We start from the raw sequence: 23,857 nt of genomic DNA on the forward strand, positions 1-23,857 counted from the left end.
ATGTGGTTTTGATTTGCATTTCTCTAATAATCAGTGATGATCAGCATTTTTTCATATGTTTGTTGGCCACAGCAAAGAATACCTCCTGTGAGGCTTCTGCCAAGGACCCCCTTGGACTCCAGAGCCCCTAGGCCCCTGTGTCTTGTCAGCACTCTGCTATTTCAGGGCTAAGGAGCTCAGTCTTTCTCAGATGTGGCTTGGGAAACACAGCCTTCTAATCCAGGAGAGTAAGAAGATTTAGGACTGACGTGGGTGCAGTTAGAGAAACCCCATCTCCTTGGGTATATGGGGGACACCCCAACTATGCAATCTCCCCCTTCAAATCCTCCTTGGGGGCCTGATCTGACTGACGTCAGGGGGTGCCTACTGCTTTGAGGCAGGAAGCCTGAACTTTCCTCCCTGTCACTGTGAATGCTCGGCCAGGGCTGTGGATGTCCTCATTGCTTTTCAGGAAGAAGACATGCCAGACTAGAGCTGCACCTTCTTTATTGACTCTGTAGGTCTGGAACAAATCAGATCAGCCTGGGGTCCCTCAGCCAACTCTGAAGACTGGATGGAGATCTCTCCCTCATGTTAGAGATTTCTGCCTTGTTGTATCTCAATGTAAATTAAAAAACCAGAAAAGAAGGTAAGAACTTTCTTTCTAGCCTAAACTAGAAATGAGTGAGACCAGGAGGGCGATAAACTTACGTTTTTACCTAGGAAATAAATACGGAATTGTTTTGGTGACAAAGGTCAGAGACAGCTCTTCTGCTATCAACTCATCCAGATGGGGTCTTTGCTATCTGTGTGATGAGATCTTCAAGCGTTGGGTGACCATTCTGCCCTTGATATCTTGGGCTTACTTAGTGGACAAATAAACTTTTTTTTTTTTTTTTTGAGACGGAGTTTCACTCTTGTTACCCAGGCTGGAGTGCAATGGCGCGATCTCGGCTCACTGCAACCTCCGCCTCCTGAGTTCACGCAATTCTCCTGCCTCAGCCTCCTGAGTAGCTGGGATTACAGGCATGCACCACCATGCCCAGCTAATTTTTTGTATTTTTAGTAGAGATGGGGTTTCACCATGTTGACCAGGAGGGTCTCGATCTCTTGACCATGTGATCCACCCTCCTCGGCCTCCCAAAGTGCTGGGATTATAGGCGTGAGCCACCGTGCCCGACTGATAAACTTATTTTTTAAGAGACAGAGTCTCACTACATTGCCCAGGCTGGAGTGCAGTGTCTGTTCATAAGTGCAATCATAGCACACTATAGCCTCGAGCTCCTGGCTCAGGAAATCCTCTGACCTTAGCCTCCTGAATACCTGGGACCACAGGCAAGCTGCTCCACCATGCCCAGCTAATTTTTCTTCATGATAATATAAGGCATTGATGATTCTAATTAAATTCTAGAAAGAGAAGGGGGTCTCACCTACATTGGGTAGATGTGGTCACCTGGAGAGATGGTTCAGCTTGAGAAATCACCGGGGGAGAAGACAGCTGATCATTATTACGGTGCTGATTCAACAGACTGAGGCTCCCTCAAGCTCATTTTCCAAGGCTGACCTTATGAAGTTTTCACGTTTTTAGTTTTTCCCTTGAGAATTATTCTACTTCCCCTTTGTATTCATTTTTTCTTTCTTTCTTTCTTTTTCTTTTTCTTTCTTTTTTTTTTTTTTGTTCATTTTTTTGAGATAGAGTCTGGCCCTGTCACCCAGACTGGAGTACAGTGGTGTGATCTCAGCTCACTACAACTTCCACCTCCCCCATTCAAGTGATTCTCCTGCCTCAGGCTCCCAAGTAGCTGAGACTACAGGCACACACCACCACACCCAGCTAATTTTTGTATTTTTAGTAGAGATGGAGTTTCACCATGTTGGCCAGGCTGGTCTCAAACTCCTGAACTCAGGTGATCTGCCAGCACTGGCCTCCCAAAGTGTTGGGATTGTAGGCATGAGCCACTGCACCTGGCCATTTTTCTTAGTGATTTCTAAAATGTTCTCTGCTTGTCCGTAGATGACTTTATCTTCTCTTAAATAGCCATATGTGATACCTACTTAGAGCCACTTTCTAATTTTTCTGATGTGTAAAAATTTTAGAAAAATATCATTTATTGATTTTTAATTATAAAAGCTATAATAGAAGTATATAAGTTAAAAATGGAACTCTCTCACCCAACCTCATTCTCCAGAGGTAATTACTGTTAATAGCTTGATATATAGTCTTTTATTTTGTATACCTTATTGGCTTTTTAATACCGATATCACATTAGGCATACTCTTCTGCAATTTGCTTTTCTTCATGTAACAATGTATCTTAGGGCCGTTTACATATCGACTTGCCTTGTTCTTTGTCATGGTAGAATACAATTTCATTGTTTTTAAAGCATCGTGATGTATTTTGTTGTTTCTTTACTGATAATTACTTAAGATGCTTTTTGTAGTCCCAGCTACTTGGGAGGCTGAGGCAGGAGAATTGCTTGAACCTAGGAGGCGGAGGTTGTAGTGAGCTGAGGTCACGCCACTGCACTCCAGCCTGGTGCCCGGTGACGAAGCGAGATTCTGTCTCAAAAAAAAAAAAAAGATGCTTTTTATTTGGGGAGGAGAAGAACTTTAAGAGATCTTCAAGGATGTCATTTAAGAAAATTCCTTATGTTTTTCATGACAATGAAAAATGTTTTCAAAGTGCTACTCATATATAACCTCACTTTACCCTCCTAACAACCCTGTAATGAAGTTACCATTATCTATAAATAACAGAGAAACAGATGAGGCCATGGAGCCCCAAGGCAGGGATCACATGCACCTTTGCTGTTATAATGATGGCTGGGCACCCTTTCCCCCTTCCGCATGACGTAGGAAAACGTATCCTTTTTGTCCTTGGTGACAAAAGGTCACCAAGAGTTAGTTACAACTACCTGATGGAGAATTCTTTTCTTTCATCTCTTGTGGTTGTTCCAAATAGTTTATTGGCCCATGATAGACCAACTTCCTTACTCTAGAGCAATGCTATATTTTTATCTCCAATAAATATTTTGTAGGTCATCTTGTTCTGCCACCGTTTTTGAACTTCTAAATTCATGAGAAAAAATGTGCCTAAGGGCAAAAGAAGATTTATTTAATAGCAATCTCTGACCCAGCAATAATCAATATACATCCCACTGATTCGTGCAGCATTGAAATAGTGTGTCTTTTACTGCCTCCAAGAACATGTTTTTGATTGTTTCTATTTTAAAATAAATACGATATCAGATTCAGTCCATCAATATATATTGAGGTTTTACTGTATACTAAGCACTTTAAATATATTATTTATGACCCTTGAAGATATACAGATGAGAAAACTGAGTCTCTGAGAGTTTAAGTGCCCAAGATTGAGTGAGATGGTGAACAAAAATTCCTACCCACATCAGACACTCTTCAATACACAACTTGGCTATGCAGGCAAGTTACCAATGTATCAAACCAACTTGTGAGTTATTGACATGTTCATTCATTGCTGAAGTCCTTTCTAGTTCTAAAACTGAAAATATTGAGGAGGAATTTTGTTGGTTCAGACATGATAGCTTCTCACTTTACCCCAAATTCAGATTCTGGTTTCATGACATCTCATAGAACTGGGAATCATTTTGCACACAAAAAGAGATCAGTCTTTTTTCCTCTGGTTATTTATTCAAACTAAACTACCTAACATAAGCAAAATGAGTCTTTAATTTTGATTTGCAAAGAAAAAGATAACAACTCTTTGATAATCCCCAATACCATAACCTTCAAAAACTGGGGAGGAGAGTGGGGTAGAAGCGAGGTAGAAAAAAGAATAAAAGAAGTGAAATCCACTCTTGATGTTAAATCAGTACATCTCACATTACTTCCTAAAGAAGAACTAGAGAAAGTGTTATTGTATAAACAGAAATATGGCATAATGATCCAGTGATCCCACTACACTTCGGGTGTATATCCAAAGGAAGTGAAATCAGTATTTTGAAGAGACATCTGCAATTTCATGTTTATTGTAAAATTATGCACCATAGCCAAGACATAGAACCAACCTATAGTGGATGGATGGATGAAGAAAATGCAGTATATATGCACAATAGAAATTTTTATTCAGCTAGAAAAAGGATGAAATCCTATTCTATGTGACAGTATAGGTGAACCGGGAGGACATTATGTTGACTGAAATAAGCCAGGCACAGAAAGACAAATACTGGATGACCTCACTGATATGTGAGAGCTAAAATAATTGAGATCATGGAAGCTGAGCATAGAATAATGGTTACCAGAAACTGGGAAAACAGAAGGAATCAGGAGGTGGGGAAGGTTGGTTAACAGGTATGATGTTACAGTTAGGTAGAAGGAACAAGTTCTGGCACCCTGTTGGATAGTAGGTGACTATAGCTAACTATAATGTATTGTATATTTCAAATAGCTAGAAGATTCTGAATGTCCTCATAACAAAGAAATGATAAATGTTTAAGGTGGTGAATATGCCAGTTACCATACTTTGATCACACAGTGTATACCTGTATCAGAATATCACGCTGTATCCCATAAATAATCACAATTATTATGTGTCAGTAAAAAATAAGTAAGGCATAAAGTTTCTTCGATTAAAATTTATGGAATCCCTACTCTATGTCAGGCACTGTGCTAACTCCTGGGGATGAAATGCTGAATTTGCTTACAGCCTTTCTTTGAAGGAACTTACAGCCTAATAGTAGACAGAAACAAGACTGAAGAGTGTGATACGGTGTTGCAGTGATGGAAATGTGAATAGGATGCTCAGGAGCTCAGAGGAGGGGCATGTCAAAATCGCTTCTTTAAGGAACGTGATGCTTAAAGTGAGCCTTAAGGAATGAATAAAGTTGGCCAGCTTAAGAGAAGTGCGATAGGAAGAACATCCCAGGTAAGAGCAAAATCACAGAGGTCATGGTAGTTAAAGTACAGAATTTGAAGAAAGGAGGGAAGAAAGATGAGGCCTTTGGGGAAGTTGTTTTTGTTTTTGAAGCAGAGTCTCACTGTTGCCCAGGCTGGAGAGCAGTGGTTTGACATCTTAGCTCACTGCAACCTCTGCCTCCCAGGTTCAAGCCATTCTCCTGCCTCAGCCTCCCAAGTAGTTGCATTACTAGTGTGTGCCACCACACTCAGCTAATTTTTTTGTATTTTTAGTAGAGATGAGGTTTTTACCATGTTGGCCAGGCTGGTCTCAAACTCCTGACCTCAAGCGATCAGCCCACCCTGGCCTCCCAAAGTGCTGAAATTACAGACATCAGCCACTGCACCAGGCCTGAAAGATGGATTCTGTTTGGAGTCTGAGACACCCTAATGAAAGTTTTTGGCAAGGAAGCTGAGTATGTGGGGCTGAAGTTTAGAGATCATCTGGGATGGAGATAGAGATCTGAGAGGTGGGAAGTGAGAGCTGAAAATGTGAGAGTTAATTAAAGCAGTCAGGGAGCATATACCAAGTGAGATCAACAAATATTTGAGAATAGAATGCAAATAAAAACCAACATTTAAGAACAGACAGCCCAAGAAGCAGAAAGAATAAGTCAGAAAGATGGGAGCAAACACAGTTCGGTATCACAGGTCAAGGTGTAGAATTAAAACAAAGGTGCGGCCTATAGAGACAGTAAGGACTGAAAAGATGAAGGCATTAGAGACACCAGGAAAGGCTTTGATCAATAGTGAGGATGGAAAAGGTAATTTTGATAGGAAGTAAAAAGAAAATCTGTAGTCTACTCTTGAGATAAATCTGAGGGATAAATGAGAAGAGAGGTTGGGTGACAGCTAGAGGAATATAGGAGGTCAAAGAGGAGGAGGAGGTGGCAGATGAACTGCTTTGAGAGTGCAAGATAAGAGATTTCAGTATGTTTCCAGGCTGAAAGGAAAAGCCAGTGGAAAGGTTGGAAACAGGAGACATAGGAAATGACAAATGGAGGGAACTGTCAGGGGAGGAACATCTTGTGCACTGAGACTGGGGAGGTGGGGAGGATGTTCTCACATGATTCACAGACAATTTGGCCCACCTGATTTAACACTCTGCCTGCATCTTCTAGTACAGATTCTCTCTTCCTTCTGTCAGCAAACAGCCCACTGTCCCTTGGATTTGTTGTGTCCTGCAGGAGAATTGTGCTTAAACTATGGGAAGCGGCACCTCCACCCAACATCATTTTGCTTTCCAGAATGCAGAGAGAGGTACGTGTTTCCCACTTTCAAACCAGCTGTGGGTACCACAAAGCCCAGATTGCAGAGAGGGTTGGGGGTTCTCAAGGTGGAAGCAGAAAACCATTACATTTCTCCTCAGGCCAACTCTTAGAGGTCAGCTTCCCCTCCTTGTGTCATGCCAACCAAAATGTTCAGTTGATGTATATTTGAGAGAATTAAAATTTGCCCAGGGAGCTAGTATTGTCCATTGGGGTTGATCCCAAACTACCCATGTACAAATAAATGAAATAAGGTTGGCCAAAGAGGGGATGAAACATTCCAGGCAGAGAGTAGAACATGTGCAAAGGTCATGAGGTGGGAAGAAGGAAGCATGAGCCCCTCTCGTGGCTAATCTAACAGTTTTTTAAAACAATAGGCCAGTAGATATGGGTCACACCTGTAATCCTAGCACTTTAGGAGCCTGAGATTAGAGAATCTAGCTTGGGCCCAGGAGTTTGAAACCAGCCTGGGCAACACAGCAAGACCCCATCTCTACAAAAAAAAAAAAATTTTTTTTAATTAGCTGGGTGTGGTGGCGAGGTCCTGTAGTCCTAGATACTCGGGAGCCTGAGGTGAGAGGATTGCTTGAGCGCAGGAGTTCAAGCCTGCAGTGAGCTATGATCACGCCACTGCACTGCAGCCTGGGTGACTAAGTGAAACCATTTCTAATATGATAAGGATATCAACTGTAATATAAATGGCAAATATTTTTTCCCAGTTTGTCATTTGTTTGGAGCAATTTTGGAATTAACTTCAGCTCAGGGTTTTCTTATCTTGTGAAGAACACAAATTCAATCCACACACACCACAAGCTAAGACTTCCTATCTCACTGAGAACTCTGAGTTCTAGGTCAGCTTACCTCCTGTTACCATGGGGGTTGGGAGGCAGAGATTTATTAGATCGCTCAACGCTCAGAAACTTCCCCAGCTCCTACCTTTTCACAGACAGTCCTCAGGCCAACTCTTAGAGGTCAGCTTACCCTCCTTGGGTCATGCCCACCAAAATGTCCAGTTGATGTATATTTGAGAGAATTAAAATTTGCCCAGGGAGTTAGTATTGACCATTGGGGTTGACGTCCAGTTACCACTCCCTGTCATGCACAGAACCCAAGAACTCACTCCCATCCGCATGTGGGCATTAAACCCCAGCTCCTGAGGCATGTGTCTGGTGCAGATTCCCCTGGGGCTTGCCTGACTTCAATGCCTGTAACTGCCTTTGGCTAGGGGTTCTATCTTCATTTCTGGCACCCAGAGATCTCCCTTCAGTGCTTTTGACTTCAACTATCTGTTAAAAAAAATTAGCTTATTATGCAGCTTTTTAAATGTGTTGGAGTTCGAGGGAGTCCTACATCTACTTAAGCATGCCATTTCTTATTGGAAGTCAGTACTAGCCTCTCTATTTTCCTTAAAGGGATATCATAATTCATTACGTTTTTATTGCTTACCTTTTGGCAACCTTATTCTTCCATTAGAGAAAGGCACTTCTTCCTAGAGGCATCATTTTTTTCCCTTTAAATCAGTGTTGTATATAGAGACATAAATATTGTTGAAAAAGATAATTAAAATAAGAGGGTAATCATCAAAAAATTCTCTGTTCTATTTTTCTTAAATAAGTTACCTGTTCTCCCACAGTCTACTGTGCATTGCGTTGGTTCACAATTTTCTCACAGGGTTGTTACATGTGGAGCTTTAACAGCCCAGGTGTATTTGTAACCTGTACCCTAATAATTTACTTTACACATGGCCCAAGTAAGAGGTGCCTCTACATTTCTGCATTGTGCTGTTAAAAATACATGATGAGATAAAGAATCTTAAAAGATCCTGCACTTCCCAGAGCCCATCTCAACTAAAGACAAGCCAGCCCCCTCACACCTCCCCAGATAGCCAACCAGGAGAAAGAAAGAAAGAGGGAGGATGAGAGGTGTTGCCCACTTCTCCTGCCTCCGTAGCCAAAGCAGGACTGAGGATATAATATGCATGTCTCATCATTGACAGCACTGGCCTTAGAATGCTCAGGGCAAGGTGTTAGCAGACAACCTGATGTCCATGATCTTCCTCAGTGGTCCTTAAACTTTAGCACAAGTAAGAATTATGTATGGAGCTTGTTAAACCTTCAGATTCCTTCCTGGATTCCATCTGTAGAGATTCAGATGTTGCAGGTCCAGGGTGAGGGGTAGCAGCTTGCATGTTTACCAGGAGTTCCTGAAGAATCTGTAGCGCCAGCCCTGGATCTTTCATTCACTATTCTTTTTTTGGGTCAGAGTCTCCCTCTGTCACACAGACTGGAGTGCAGTGCTGCAATCTCAGCTCACTGCAACCTCCACCTCCCAGGTTCCAGCAATTCTCCTGCCTCAGCCTCCCAAGTAGCTGGGATTACTACCCAGCTAATTTTTGTATTTTTGTAGACGGGTTTTGACATGTTGGCTAGGCTGGTCTTGAACTCCTGACTTCAGGTCACCACCAGCCTTGGCCTCCGAAAGTGTTGGGATTATAGGGGTGAGTCACCATGCCTGGCCTCATTCACTATTCTGAACATGGTTTTACAGAAGTCAGTGGTGGGGTTCAACCTCATCATTTATTATTTAGTGAGTGCCTTTGAGAAATACCAGTAATATGAATTTTTTTTCCATAGGAAATCAAGTTTAGCTTTAAGTCCCTCCCAGCTTCTCTTTTTCCACGTCACCATCACCTTTCCTGTTAGGAAAATCAGCAAGAATTCTATTATCTCTCTAATGCAAGCTAAATATATTAAATCAATCTGTCTACTGTTTATGAGTTTGACCTGAGTCAGCCTGCAGGGTTTCTAATCCAGCTTTATCCACAAATAGTCCATTCATCACCAGCAGCATATCTAGGCCTTGGAGCTTAAGAAGAATCTAGTTATGTGGACAGCTGTCCCCTTCTCTGGCACACAGGTCCTAAACCTTATATAAAGAATGAAACCTTCACACTCTAACCTGCCCTGCCTGGTCACCTAGCACCTTCAGGTGACCTAGTAGGTCACCTAGGTCCTGGCAAAAATGAGAGGCCCGGTGGCCATGTGAGGGACTGCCTGGTCAGTGCTGCCTATTTTGTGACGTGGATGCTTAAAGCCTGCAGGGATATCACAGAACTGGGATGACAAGCATGGAAGCTGGGAAACACTTGCTACCCCCTGACATATATGATGCATTAATTTCAGTATTTGTTTATTGTTTGTTTTTCCCAGTCTCCATCTGGTCCTGCTCTTTTCCAGATGAGGACATTGAAGCCCTGGATGACTTGCCTGAAAACACAGAGCTTACCAGGGCAGTTTGAGGTCTAGAACTCAGGTGTCCTGACATCCAGTCTATTGCTGCAATTCAAAATGTCCACCCCACCCATGCATTATAACCTGTCAGGGATGCCTCATCCTTGCAATCTCATGAGTTTACATCTTTTCAGAATCCTGGCAGTCCAACCTTTTCATCCCTACACAGAAATGTTTTTATCAATAAATGGGAATTCCAGTAAACCTACAGTGATATTAGTGGGTGGGCATAGTGGCTTACGCCTGTAATCCCAGCACTTTGGGAGGTTGAGGCAGGCAGATCATGAAGTCAGGAATTTATGACCAGCCTGGCCAATATGATGAAACCCCGTCTCTACCAAAAATATAAAAAATTAGCCGGGTATTGTGGTATGCACCTGTAATCCCAGCTACTCGAAAGGCTGAGGCAGGAGAATTGCTTGAACCTAGGAGGTGAAGGTTGCAGTGGCTGCGATCATGCCAATGCACTCCAGCCTGGGCAAGAGTGAGACTTTGTCTCAAAACAACAGCAACAACAACAACAACCAAACCTACACAGTATTAGTTTAACCATCAGGCAGGAATGAAGAGGAAGGGTTGGAAATGGGGAAAACACTATTGCCAGTAGAAAGGCAAATACTTCCTATGGGCGTCCGTGGGTAGTGCTTCCCTGCCATCTTGTTCTCACATGTTCAGTCAGAGAGGGCCGAGCAGCTTCCTCTCCCTACCCCCAAACCCGTGGCCCAGGGAGTCCCAGCTCATGCGCTTGCTTCTCCATCTGTGTCATAGCCTTCAAGGCAGCAGCCCTGATCCAGAGATGGTACCGGCGCTATATGGCCCGCCTGGAGATGAGGCGGCGTTGCACCTGGAGCATCTTCCAGTCTATAGAATACGCTGGGCAGCAAGACCAAGTCAAGGTACAGTGAGATGTGGGACGGAGCTGCCTCCTGCTCTGCCTTTCAGCCCTTGGGCAGCAGAGCCCAGGTGCTCCTAAAATGAGCCCAACTGGACTACTCGTGGGTTCTCTTTTACCTCATCTCTAAAGCCAAGTCTCCTTGGGTTCTTCTGCAGCTCCATGGTTTCTTCAGCTATCTCATGGATCACTTCACCCCCAGCAGCCACAACGAGAGTGAGTATAAACTGCCACATGCCATGTCCTCCTGTCACAAGGACATAGGGTGAGGTGGGGGATGCACAGGGAGGGAAACTATGAATCCGGTGACAGCCAGGGAATGAGCAAGGGGCTGACAAGTAAATGGCAGACTGCGATTTTATGCTGAATTCCCCTAAACACACACCTGGAGACAAGAGTTTAAGTGCAAGCAGTTCATTTATTAAGTTTGAGAAACACTGGGGGTGGGAGGGAGTGGGGAAGGGATTCAGGAAAGGAACAGCAGCCAGTCCAGCAACTCAGTGTGCCTGGGAAATAGTGCAGAACACAAGCCTCAGAATTATCCCACCTGCAGGCAGAGGGAACTGGAGTCTTTCTGTGTCAACTCCAAAGAGTCATTCATTGAAAGCAGCAGGGGAGGTGGGAGGGAAGAATGGAAGGAGGCTTTTTGTTTGCTTTGTTTTGTTTTGTGTTTTTCGGAAACAGAGTCTCGCTCTGCCACCCAGGCTGGAGCACAGTGGCATGATCTTGGCTCACTGCAACCTCTGCCTCCCGGGTTCAAGTGATTGAACGGCTGACACCTGAGTAGCTGGGATTACAGATATGCACCACCACACCCAGCTAATTTTTTTTGTATGTTTAGTGAAGATGGGGTTTCATCATGTTAACCGGGCTGGTCTCCAATTCCTGGCCTCAAGTGATCCACCTGCCTTGGCCTCCCCAAGTGCTGGGATTACAGGTGTGAACCACTGGGCCCAGCCAGGAGGTTGTTAATTCCATAGCATTTCTGGCCTGCCACCTGGATCCAGGAAATAAGCCCTCAGGCTAGAGACGCAGAGGCTGGCAGTTGGCAGCTGCCAGAGGGCACTGCAAGGCCTGACGCACCAGCTGCGCTCAGTAAGTGCAGCATGCGTGCTGGTGAATGATTTTTCCACCCTGGCTTTCCCCTTTCCTTCTGCTTGCAAATCTAGGTCCCCAAATTTCTGTTCTCTCTAAGTCTGACAAATCTTGATCTTTTAGAATAAAAATAGAAAACATGACTTTTTATTCCTGTCCATCTTAGTCTGTTGTCACTTTCTCCTTTGTTTTTACTCTTCTGTGCTGGAGCTAAAGTCAGATTTACCATGTCCTGCTTCAACATTCCAGGGAAAAACTTTTTTTTTCTTTGAGACAGGGTCTCACTCCATTGCCCAGGCTGGAGTGCGGTGGTGTGATCTCAGCTCACTGAAACCTCTGTGTTCCAGGCTCAAGTGATCCTCCCACTTCAGCCTCTCAAGTAGCTGGAACTAGAGGCATGTGACACCATATCTGGCTAAATTTTTTAAAAAAATTTTGTAGAAACAAGGTTTCCCTATGTTGCCTAAGCTGTTCTCAAACTCCTGGGGGTAGGGCTAAGGGTTCCACAGGGTCATGGGGTGTCCCTTATGCTGTGCTGAGGCGCAGGATCTGAGAAATAAAGAGACAGAACACAGAAGTACAAGGAAAATGCAGCTGGGCTCAGGGGGGCCACATCACCTATAAGCGGAGACAGGTGAGGCCCTGAATGTCCAGAAGCATCTGTATTTATTGGGTACAGGTTAGGGGGAAGAGTAGTGAGTAAAGTCATCTTTAAGGATAGCGATAGGGTCTTGAGCAATGAAACAAGGGGTCCACCCCCATTAGGTCATTGAGGCAAGGAGGTGGGCCATGTGCAGTAACGGCTCCACCCCCATTAGGTCACCGAGGCATGGAGGTGGGCCGTGCACGGTGAAGAGGGTGCAGTATGCAATACCTCTACCCATGGGCATACTACTCCTAAGAAGATCTATAGGAGGATGCTTAAGTCACACAGCAGTGACGGAGCTGTCCAGGTCTACCGCCACCTGTGGCAGCTTCCAGTGAGTTCTATAGGAGAATGCTTTTGAGTTAGCACAGTAACAAGAGCTGATAAATTTATGTTCACAGTCACCAAGGTGCGATTATCCGGAGGGGTTTTGCGCCCTCAGATGCTGGAGGGATTGCCGGTCTGAGGGCAACCTTCCACAAGAACTGGAGCAATGTCCTACTACTCCTTTATCAGGAAGAGTGGCTCTTGCCCCAAGCCTGCCATACAGCAGGTATCTTTACGATACTGAACCCTGCCACCTGGGCCATGGATTCTTGTCCTGGTATAATTGTTTTTAAATCATGCTCTGCACTGTATCTGCTCCAGACATTCCTCTTGCTATAAGCTGCTTATTCCTTAATTCAGGCTCTGTACCGTGTCTACTCTAGGCATCCCTCCGATTATGAACTAAGATATATATATATATTATATATATATAATCTGGAAATAACTGAGTGGTACAATATTCTTTAGGCACTCATTCTATGAACTAATATATGATTGTATAAGGGGAAATAACTGAGCAGTAACACTATAAACTGAGATATTCTTCAGGTACTAATTGTGCCAGGATTCTGCTTAGCTCTCCTTCCTCTGTGCCTATATGGCGGGGGGGGGAGTAACCCACACTGGGCTCAAGCAATCCTCCCTCTTTGGCCACACAAAGTTCTGAGATTACAGGCGCGAGCCACCATGCCCAGCCAAGGACTATTCTATAGTGTCTGCAGACTTCATGATCAGATGATCATAAGCCGGTCCACCTTTTCTCTCTGGACTAGGGGACTTCCTCACCCGAATATTCACTGAGGAGAGATTCGCCCAGGACTCCAAGATGGAGAAATGCAGTGACTATGAGTCCATAGAGGTACCCGACAGTTACAGGGGACCACACCTCTCCTTCCCGCTCCTGCCTGACCATGCTACTGCCCTGGTAGAAGCATTCAGACTGAAACAAGTAAGCTCACCTGGGGAACTCGGGTCACCACCACCTCCATGAAATGTGTGAAGGGAGACCAAACCCAGCACAGAAAGAATGGCCTCAGATTTAGGGTGTTCGTGTCATGGGTCCACTAGACAGATTCTACCCCCGCTGTGCTTAGCCAGGATCTTTGGGTCAATCAGCCAGTTCTGACGATAGAAAGCTTTTCTTCCTAATCACTTAATCTCTCAGCGTTCATTCATCCCACACATAACTACCGAGCACGGCTTTGTGCCCCACACTGCTCTGGGCAGTGAACAAAACAGATGAAATCTCTGCCCTTATGAGGCTGGCATTCCACTGGGGAGGCAGACAATGAACAACAAATAACAATAAATAAGTCAATTATACAGTATTTTAGAAGGTGAGAAGAGCTATGGAAAAGAATAAACTAAGTTGTGGGTGGAAGAAATAGCAATCTTATAGAGTTGTCTAGGAAGGTGATTTCTGAGCAAAGGTCTAAGGTGGTGAGAAATGTGCTGGGGAAAGAGCATTCCGGGCAGAGGGAGGAACACGTGGAAAAGCCCTGAGGCAGAAACTTGCGTGGACTCTTCAAGGACCTCAGAAGGCCACTGTGGCTGGAGCGGGAGAGTAATGGCGGTGAGGGGGGTGGACTTGAATTCTTCCAAAAGAGATGGAGACAGCAGACCTAGGAATGACATAATCTGACTTGTTTTTTTAAATAATCATTCTGGTTGCTGTGTTAAGAGGGTGGAGGAGGCAAGGGCCAAAGCAGGGAGACTGGTCAAGAGACTACGGCAGTGGTCTGGGTGAAAGATGATAGCGGCTCGGCACTTGCGGGGTAGGGGCAGAGGCGGTGAGAAATGTCAGCTTCTGGCTCTATGTCAGAATCCAATCTTGCCCCTCTTCCACATGACTGTAACTCTTTGCAGGAGAAACTGAGCTGATATATTCCAGTAATGACAGGGTCACTCAGTACCATCAATGCCTCTGCACTTAGTCACATTTTACTGAGATAATCACGTGGTCCTCCTATGCTAAAGGCAAGGAAGGGTTTAATAGAGTAGAGAGGAAAGAGAAAAGTAGCTCAATATTTGCAGGAGGCACAAGTGGGGAGGATAAAAAGCAGAAACAAGGGCAGAAGTTGTGTGAAAAAGAAAGGATCCGTGCTTAGGGTCCCAGGAGCAGTTTACTGGGGTTACTTTTGGGGTCTTGGGTGATTGGAGTTGTTAAGCAGTAAAGGTAAGGACCATTTTCCCTCACGAATATCAGTGTCATTTTCTTCCCTTCTCCTCTTCCTCCTAGTAGCAGCTCCACGCTCGCTACGTCTTGAACCTTTTGTATGAAACCAAGAAACATCTGGTACAGCTGCCAAACATCAACCGGGTTTCAACCTGTTACAGTGAGGAGATCACAGTGTGTGGTAAGAGCTGGTCAGAAACGGCTTTCCATGGTAGACACAAACAAGAACGCTCTGCTCATGTGGGGATGCGGGAGCTGCAGTGGGGCTGCAGGGGGATGTGATGATAAGCCAAGTTTCACTGCTTCAAATTCACGATTTGCATATTCACTCCACATTTACTTAAAGAAGGGGTGGTACAACAAAGGGGAACGTGGAGCTCAGGGCCCAGCCTCTGCTTTATTTTCCTAAGCAATGCATATTACTCAAACTCATGTTCTTCCTTCAAAACAAAATCCCTGCAAATAACCAGATCCTCCTTGTTAGAAGATGGTTTATTGAATGGTACTTGAGAAAGCTCCAGTGACTAGGAAATTATTCCTCCCAACCACATACATTCCTGTCCTGGAAAGAAGTATTGTTAATGACAGTTTTCCCCATCTTATGTTTCCAGTGATGGTTAACATCCTCATAGACTGACGTCCCACACCTTAAGCTAGTGGAGGGAGGCTCCAGTACACCAGGGATTGTAACTGGCACTGCTAGGGTCACCTGCAGCCTGCAGATAGGTCTTGCCTTGCAATGTTCACACACTTTTTTTTTTTAATTTTTTTTTTCTTCTTTTTTTTTTTAAATTGTATTTTAGGAATACACTTTTTTTTTTTTAAGGCTCAGTCGTACTGTTGTCCACCAGGCTAGTGTGCAATGGTTTGATCTTGGCTCACTGCAACCTCTGCCTCCCGTGTTCAAGCAGTTCTCTTGCCTCAGCCTCCCAAATAGCTGGGATTACAGGTGCCTGCCACTACGCCCAGCTAATTTTTGTATTTTTAGTAGAGACAGGGTTTCACTATGTTGGCCAGGCTGCTCTCAAACTCCTAACCTCGTGATCCGCCCACCTTGGCCTCCCAAAGTGCTTGGATTACAGGCGTGAGCCACCATGCACAGCCCATAAACTTTTAAAAATGGCATTTTGACATTTGAAAATTGGAAGATTTTATATTAGAGTCTAGATTTTGCTTTAAAGGTCTCTGAAAAAATCTTCTACCACTGGCTCATAAGTGAGTAGCCGCTTCCGACTTTAACATGGGCAAAATCTCTCCAGTTCTCATCTACGTTTGCAACCCTGCATTGTTCTGTTTCATCTTTGCTTCAATAAAAATATAGGTCATTTAAAATGTATAATAATCCTGCAGAAAAATATTATGCCTTCTGCTTTCAGTACTATCTCTGCAACGAGGAGAAATTAATATTTATCTTTATCTTACATATGGAAAACTTAGTAACTGTAGGTTTTTTTGTTAGATTCTTCTGGGTATTCTTCTTATAATAAAAATTACAAACATTAGTAAAGAACAGTAAGAACTGATATTCTTTTCCTATCTTTGTTAGGAGATTTACATGGCCAATTGGATGACTTAATATTTATATTTTATAAGGTATGAATGTTCAAATTAAGTTCTTTTCTTGCTCTGACGCTTAATTTAAAAGTTCAAATTCAGTATCAATTGACCAAATGCTTAAATATTTCTTGAATTTTTAAAATATTATTATTTTTTGAAATGGGGTCTCACTCTGTCACCAAGGCTGGAGTGCAGTGGTGCGATCTAGGCTTACTGCAACCTCTGCCTCCCAGGCTCAAGCAATCCTCCCACCTCAGCCTCCCGAATAGCTGGAACCACAGGTGCACACCACCATGCCCTAATTCATTTTTTAATTTTTTAATTTTCCTTTTTCAAACCCTTGGGTCCAGGGCTGACTTTCAATAGATCGTGGCAAGGGAGCTGCTCTGCTACGATGAAACCCTGACCCAGAAGCAGCTCCTCTATGAATGGTTTAGTGCCAGCTTCCCCACAAACGTGCATTGCATGACGGGCGAGGAGGCAGCCGCCTTTTTGACCGCACCCCATTTCCCACGACTAGGGGCTCTTCGCACCGGATCCTGGTCCCTGCCTGTGGCAGGGACGGCAGGAGACCGGCTATCTGAGGCCATCCGAGACCAACTGAGACCCCGCCAAGTTGCTGTATGGTTCTGCCTGGGCAGGATTAGTCATAATCCCACAGATGGTAGCTTCATCCCATTGGCTCTTTAGCCAAGTACATACACCAACTATCTGAACATGGGCTTCCTACTGAGCAGATTACCATGGCAACAATACATCATTGGTAAGGTAAAACTAACCTGTCTCATGATGGCCTAATTTTTTATACTTTTGATAGAGATGGGGTTTCACCATGTTGACCAGGCTGGTTTCAAACTCCTGAGCTCAAGTGATCCACTCACCTCGGCCTCCCCAAGTGTTGGTATTACAGGCGTGAGCCACTGCACCAGCCTAAAATATTATTTTTAATAATATTTGCTACTCTGCTGCCACAAATACATAAAAAAGTCAGCACCACATTATATTCTACTACATTTTTATAAACTATTTAACAAATATAAAATGTTTGATTAATAACTAAAAGGGACCAGGTGCAGTGGCTCATGCCTGTAATCCCAGCACTTTGGGAGGCCAAAGTGGGATGATTGCTTGAGGCCAGGAGTTTGAGATCAGCCTGGGCAACATAGTGAGGCCCTGTCTCTTAAAACATAAATAAATAGAAGAAAATCACTATTTAGCAACTGATTTTCTTTTTTCTGCATAAAGAAAACTGATTATTATCAAAACAATCAAAAGCTATTTTCATATATATTTTAGTTATAATGTGTAGAACATATAACAAGAGAGATGAGTATAATATTTTATTAATGGAATATTACTTTATACACATACTACATTTCCCATAGCATTTTCCCGTGCATTAACCCATGCAGATATTATTATTTCTAAATAAAGATAGTGTGGCCAGAACTTAAAACTGGCCTTTGGATCACATGTTCGGTGCCCTTTGTTCCACACCACATGGCAACACTCTGGTTTTGTCTGAAGGAGCATCTCATAACCTTAGCCTCGCTGGAAAGGAAATATAAGACCAATAGAAGACATTTCCATCATTTACTAGACATGATGTGATTGTCAAATGCCTACTGGTTTTAACCTGATTTCCTGTTTCCCTCCTCCCATTCATTCTTTGCCTGGTCTCCTTTTGAAAAGAACGGCCTCCCATCGCCAGAACGGTCATACGTGTTCAACGGTGACTTTGTGGATCGAGGCAAGGATTCAGTAGAGATCCTGATGATTCTTTTTGCCTTCATGCTGGTTTACCCCAAAGAGTTCCATCTTAACAGAGGAAACCATGAGGACCATATGGTGAACTTACGGTACAAGCCAAAACATACCTGGGTATTTGATGTTTGTTTGTTGTGATTGTAAAACGTTATTTCTTCAGAGCTTCTTGTTTGTTAAATGCCTTTAAAAGTAGTTTTCCAATTTTTTTAAAAGTAGAATATACAATATATAACATTAAATTTTTTTGTGGGGGGAGGAGACCGAGTCTCACTCTGTCACCCAGGCCGGAGCGCAAGTGCGATGTCAGGCCACTGTCTCCTGGGCTCAAGTGATTCTCATGCCTCAACAAAATATATACTCTCATCCTGAGTAGCTGGGATTACAGGTATGCACCACCATGCCCAGCTAATTTTGTATTATTATTAGAGACAGGGTTTCACTATGTTGGCTAGGCTAGTCTCAAACTCCTGACCTCAAGTGATTTGCACCCCCTTGGCATCCCAAAGTGTTGAGATTTACAAACATGAGCCACCGCACCCGGCCAAATTTTTTTTTTTTTTTGAGACAGAGTTTCATTCTTGTTGCCCAGACTGGAATGCAATGGTCACAAACTCAGCACACTGTAACCTCCGCCTCCCAGGTTTAAGCAATTCTTCTGCCTCTGCCTCCCAAGTAGCGAGGAAGACAGGTGCCCACCATCATGCCTGGCTAATTTTTTTTGCATTTTTAGTAGAGGCAGGGTTTCACCATGTTGGCCAGGCTGGTCTCAGTCTCCTGACCTCAGGTAATCCACCCGCCTCAGCCTCCTGAAGTGCTAGGATTACAGGCATGAGTCACTGCGCCCAGCCCAGATTTTTTGTTTTTTAATTAACACATTATTTTACTATTCCAATGAAACCACTGAATTTGTTCTCACATACTTGTACTCTATCATATAAACAATAGAGATTCATGATAGTAAAAAAAGTAGGAAATAAAGATAAGTAAAAGGAAGAAAATTAAAATATCCCATAATTCTCTGCCCAGGGATAATGATGTAATTGTAAACATTTTGGTGATTATTCCTCAGTCTCTTTTCTATGTATTTAAGTACATGTATCCAAAATGTGCATTCTTCTAAAAATGTGATTATGCTCTGATTTTTGTCACTAAATTTACTTTAATACCTATTTGTGCTTCGAAATCTAGATACGGCTTCACCAAGGAAGTGATGAATAAATACAAGGTGCGCTGCCTTTAAAAACAAAAGCTTCTCTTAGTTCAGATAAGTTGAGTGAATTATTTGATAACATTTTGTTCGTATTATTTTTTTTCAGATACATGGCAAGGAAATACTAAGAACCCTGAAAGACGTTTTCTGTTGGCTTCCGCTGGCCACTCTGATAGACGAGAAAGTTCTAATTCTTCATGGTGGGGTGTCAGACATAACTGATCTGGAGCTTTTGGACAAAATAGAGAGGTGCAAGGTAATGATTAATGAAATAATACAAATCTCACCATAATGCCCAGTTTCATTGCCAACATAAATGCCATCTTACATGCTGACTGCAAATTGATTATGGCTGTTAAGAGTGTGGAGGCCGTTAAAAGTATGGAGCCTGTGCACAGTGGCTCACACCTATAATCTCAGCACTTTAGAAGACAGGAAGATTGCTTGAGACCAGGAGTTTGAGACCAGACTGGGCAACATAGCAAAACCCTGTCTCTACAAAAAAATTTAAAACTTAGCTGGGAGTGGTGGCATGGCCCTGTAGTCTCAGCTACTTGCGAAGCTACGGCAAGCTCTCATTGCCATTGCACTCCTTCTTGCGGGGACACAGTGAGACCTTGTCACAAAAAAAAAAAAAAGAAAATTGAGAATCTACAGTTGGGCTGGGGGCAAGTGTGCTGTAGCCAGTTAGTTAGTCATGTCTAACTCACGTGTGCTGGTGGGAATAGCAGCCAGTACCATGTTATCTGCCATTGGATTTAGATAATTCTAAACACTACCTCTGATCATTGTCACCTAAAGAGGCTACACTTCCCAAATAATTCTTATTATCTTGAATTAAAGTCAAGAAATGTGTATTTAATCCCTACTACTACATTCAGACAGCATGCTATTTGGCAGAAAAAAAGATGAAGATCAATTTCAGTCAAACTCGACAAATATGTTTTGAGTGCTTACTACATGCAAAGAAAGTGCTAGAGGAGATAAAAAAGATGAAAGAGATGGTGACTGCCCCAAAGGAACACACAATAACCAGAATGTGTTGGGGTTGGGGGCAGAAGAGTGTGAGACAGGACGTTTTATTTACCAGTAACGATAGATTTCTATTTTCCATTTCATTTTGGAAATGGAAACCTAGAATGCAAAGATTCTATTTTCTTACACTTGACTTATCCCACACAGGAAACACTGCTAGAGCATCCATGATAGCATTTTCCTGAGAAGTTCCAAAGACAGGGAACTCATCACCACACAAGCCAGTCTACTTCAACTTTGGGCAATTCTAATGGATATGGATATGAAAGTCGATGTATATGAGACATACATGAAAGAAAGAACATGGCTTTAGAGTCAGACCAACCTGGATTTGAATCACAGAATAGGCAATTGTTGGCTGAAATGGCAGTTTGGTTCTGTGAAGTTGCCCAGATATCCAGGTTTCTTGTTACTCTTCCACCCCTAGTGTATGGCTTCTAGACGTAGCTACTATTTATGACTCCTTGTGGTTTGGTGACTAGAAACACGCTATGTGTCCCTGTACACCCAAACTCAGCGTTTTCACTTGCACATCTATTTTATCTTTGTTGTTTGTTTTTGGCACAGGGTCTTACTCTGTCACCCAGGCTAGAGTACAGTGCCGTGATCACGGCTCACTGCAGCCTTGACCTCCTGGGCTCAGGCAATCCTCCTGCCTCAGCCTACTGAGTAGCTGGGACTACAGTCACACACCATCATGCTTGGCTAATTTTTAAAAAATTATTTGTAGAGGATGGAGCATGGTGGCTCATGCCTGTAATCCCAGCACTTTGGGAGGCCAAGGTGGGTGGATCATGAGGTTAGGAGTTCAAGACCAGCCTGGCCAACATGGTGAAACCCTGTTTCTACTAAAAATACAAAAATTAGCTGGGTGTGGTGGCACACACCTGTAATCCAAGCTACTTGGGAGGTAGAGGTAGGAGAATTGCTTGAACCCAGGAGACAGAGGTTTTGGCGAACCAAGATAGCATCACTGCACTCCAGCCTGGGCGACAGAGCAAGACTCTGTCTCAAAAAAAAATTATTTGTAGAGATGGGGTGTCACTATGTTGCCCAGGCTAATCTCAAATACTTGGGCTCAAGTGATCCTGCCACTTTGGCCTCCCGGGTGGGATTACAGGTGTGAGTGACCACACCTAGTCATCAGTTGTATCTTGATGTTTCTCACAAACTTTCAACTCAAACATTCTGTCCAACTGCATCTTTGTCTGGAGGCAGAGATAGCAAGTCACAGTCAAGCAGATTATCTCATGGGAAGAATCCTATTTAATCATGTAATCATAGAAGAAGGAACTCTGGGAAAGAATGCTAAATAAAAGTTTATTTTCTGTGGTTTAGCAAACTTCCCGACATTTGGTTTGCAAAGTTCTAGAGGGTGATGCAGCAAACGGTACAGTCTAGGGACGACTCGGGAGATAAGTACAGAGAAGCATGGGCTCCAGAGTCAGACTATATGGATTCAGTCCTGGAAGAGTCTTGGTATTTTGTGCCTCTGTTTTCTTATCTGTACTGTAAACGAGGCTATCTTATAAGAGCGATATGAGGGTCAATCGACTAATTTTTTTTTTTTTGAGACGGAGTTTCACTCTTGTTACCCAGGCTGGAGTGCAATGGCGCGATCTCAGCTCACTGCAACCTCCGCCTCCTGGGTTCAGGCAGTTCTCCTGCCTCAGCCTCCTGAGTAGCTGGAATTACAGGCACGGGCCACCATGCTCAGCTAAGTTTTTGTATTTTTAGTAGAGATGGGGTTTCACCATGTTGGCCAGGATGGTCTCGATTTCTTGACCTCGAATCCACCCGCCTCGGCCTCCCAAAGTGCTGGGATTACAGGCGTGAGCCACCGCGCCCGGCCTAATTGACTAATTTATAGAAAGTGAGGACAGTACCTATTTGGAAAAGGTTCAATACATATTGACACTATTAGTCTCCTTAAGTTAGGGATGCTGCTTGGAGCAGATAACAACATCCTTAAAATAAAATTACCTGAGAGTTGGAAGAGGTGGGACTGGTGGGCTGGCCCTCATTGTGTACCAGCGAGGCGCGAGGAGGAGGTTATCAGTCGGTTCATATTTTGTGTCTTTACACTCTCTATGCCCGAGACTGGAACTGCCTAGAAAGTGAATAACGCTTGTCCAATGTCAGAGAATAAGCTCTGTTCTCTTCTCTTTACTCTGGACTGTTCTTCAAACATCAGTCAGCTCTGCTTCCCCTCTCTGGGAGTCCTTTGTTCTTGCCTTAAGCCAGTCCATGCTGGCACATGGCTTTCTTGTGTCACAGTCCTCAGATCTATCTGCAGAAAGTTCTCACTCTTTGATTATATGCTCACACAGAGTTCCTTTTGGGAATGAGCCCTGTGGTGGATATCCCATGGAAGTCTTCCCTCTCAGCGTTCACCGTAGCACTCAGGCACGAGAGGAATGGCTGCTCTTTCTTTTTGCTTGCTGCTACAGTCTGCTCTCCTGACCCCTCTCTTCCCGTGATCAGAATTCGTGCCACTTACGTCCTCTACATTCTCAACTCAGTCCCAGTGCCATGATGACTGCAAGAGAGAGGGACTCTATTTAATCCCCTATGACAAGAAGTGTCTTTCTGATTAGGTCCAGTCTGAAAAGAGAAGCTCGCTCCCCTCCCCTGTCCTTCCCCAAATGGTAAGATAATGGCTACAAGAGCATTTCCTTTAAAGTACCATTAGGTGCTGTCTCCTCTGCAGCAAGAGTTAAGCTTTTCTTCTTCCTATGTCTCACCCACATACTTTCAGTCTTTTTTTTTTTGAGAGGGAGTTTCTTTTATTTTTTAATTGCATTTTAGGTTTTGGGGTACATGTGCAGAACATGCAAGGTAGTTGCATAGGTACACAGTGTGGCAGCGTGTTTTGCTGCCTTCCTCCACTTCACCCTCATTTGGCATTTCTCCCCATGCTATCCCTCCCCAGCTCCCCCACCCACTGTCCCTCCCCTATTCCCCCCAATAGATCCCAGTGTGTAGTGCTCCCTTCCCTGTGTCCATGTGTTCTCATTATTCATCACCCACCTATGAGTGAGAATATGCGGTATTTCATTTTCTGTTCTTGTGTCAGTTTGCTGAGAATGATGTTCTCCAGATTCATCCATGTCCCTACAAACGACAAGAACTCATCATTTTTTATTGCTGCATAATATTCCATGGTGTATATGTGCCACATTTTTCCAGTCCAGTCTATCATCGATGGGCATTTGGGTTGCTTCCAGGTCTTTGCTATTGTAAACAGTGCTGCAATGAACATTCGTGTGCATGTGTCCTTATAGTAGACTGATTTATAGTCCTTTGGATATATACCCAGTAATGGGATTGCTGGGTCAAATGGAATTTCTGTTTCTAGGTCCTTGAGGAATTGCCACACTGTCTTCCACAATGGCTGAACTAATTTACACTCCCACCAGCAGTGTAGAAGTGTTCCTATTTCTCCACATCCTCTCCAGCATCTGTTGTCTCCAGATTTTTTAATGATTGCCATTCTAACTGGCATGAGGTGGTATCTCAATGTGGTTTTGATTTGCATCTCTCTAATGACCAGTGATGATGAGCATTTTTTCATGTTTGTTGGCCTCATGTATGTCTTCTTTTGTAAAGTGTCTGTTCACATCCTTTGCCCGTTTTTGAATGGGCTTGTTTTTTTCTTGTAAATCTGTTTGAGTTATTTGTAA

The 23,857-nt window shown here is 43.6% G+C and overlaps 1 protein-coding gene and 1 long non-coding RNA gene across 2 annotated transcripts in view; one reads left to right on the forward strand and one right to left on the reverse strand.

Moving 5' to 3' along the window:
- Window positions 1–261: 261 nt before the first annotated feature.
- Window positions 262–23,857, forward strand: part of PPEF2 (protein phosphatase with EF-hand domain 2) — a 42,842-nt gene continuing 19,246 nt past the window's right edge. Inside the window, exons 1-10 of the mRNA XM_035293527.3 lie at window positions 262–628; window positions 6,099–6,171; window positions 10,238–10,365; window positions 10,520–10,577; window positions 13,203–13,378; window positions 14,672–14,786; window positions 16,152–16,198; window positions 17,855–18,021; window positions 19,118–19,154; window positions 19,246–19,395. Of these exons, the coding sequence (XP_035149418.3) occupies window positions 6,117–6,171; window positions 10,238–10,365; window positions 10,520–10,577; window positions 13,203–13,378; window positions 14,672–14,786; window positions 16,152–16,198; window positions 17,855–18,021; window positions 19,118–19,154; window positions 19,246–19,395 (933 nt within the window). The 5' untranslated portion in view covers window positions 262–628; window positions 6,099–6,116. The remainder of the gene's footprint in view (window positions 629–6,098; window positions 6,172–10,237; window positions 10,366–10,519; window positions 10,578–13,202; window positions 13,379–14,671; window positions 14,787–16,151; window positions 16,199–17,854; window positions 18,022–19,117; window positions 19,155–19,245; window positions 19,396–23,857) is intronic.
- LOC144581808 (uncharacterized) overlaps window positions 17,489–23,857 on the reverse strand; it is a 41,688-nt gene continuing 35,319 nt past the window's right edge. Inside the window, exon 5 of the long non-coding RNA XR_013533073.1 lies at window positions 17,489–22,713. This is a non-coding gene — a long non-coding RNA (uncharacterized LOC144581808). The remainder of the gene's footprint in view (window positions 22,714–23,857) is intronic.

The sequence above is a fragment of the Callithrix jacchus genome, chromosome 3, assembly GCF_049354715.1.
Source record: "Callithrix jacchus isolate 240 chromosome 3, calJac240_pri, whole genome shotgun sequence".
Lineage (NCBI taxonomy): Eukaryota > Metazoa > Chordata > Mammalia > Primates > Cebidae > Callithrix > Callithrix jacchus.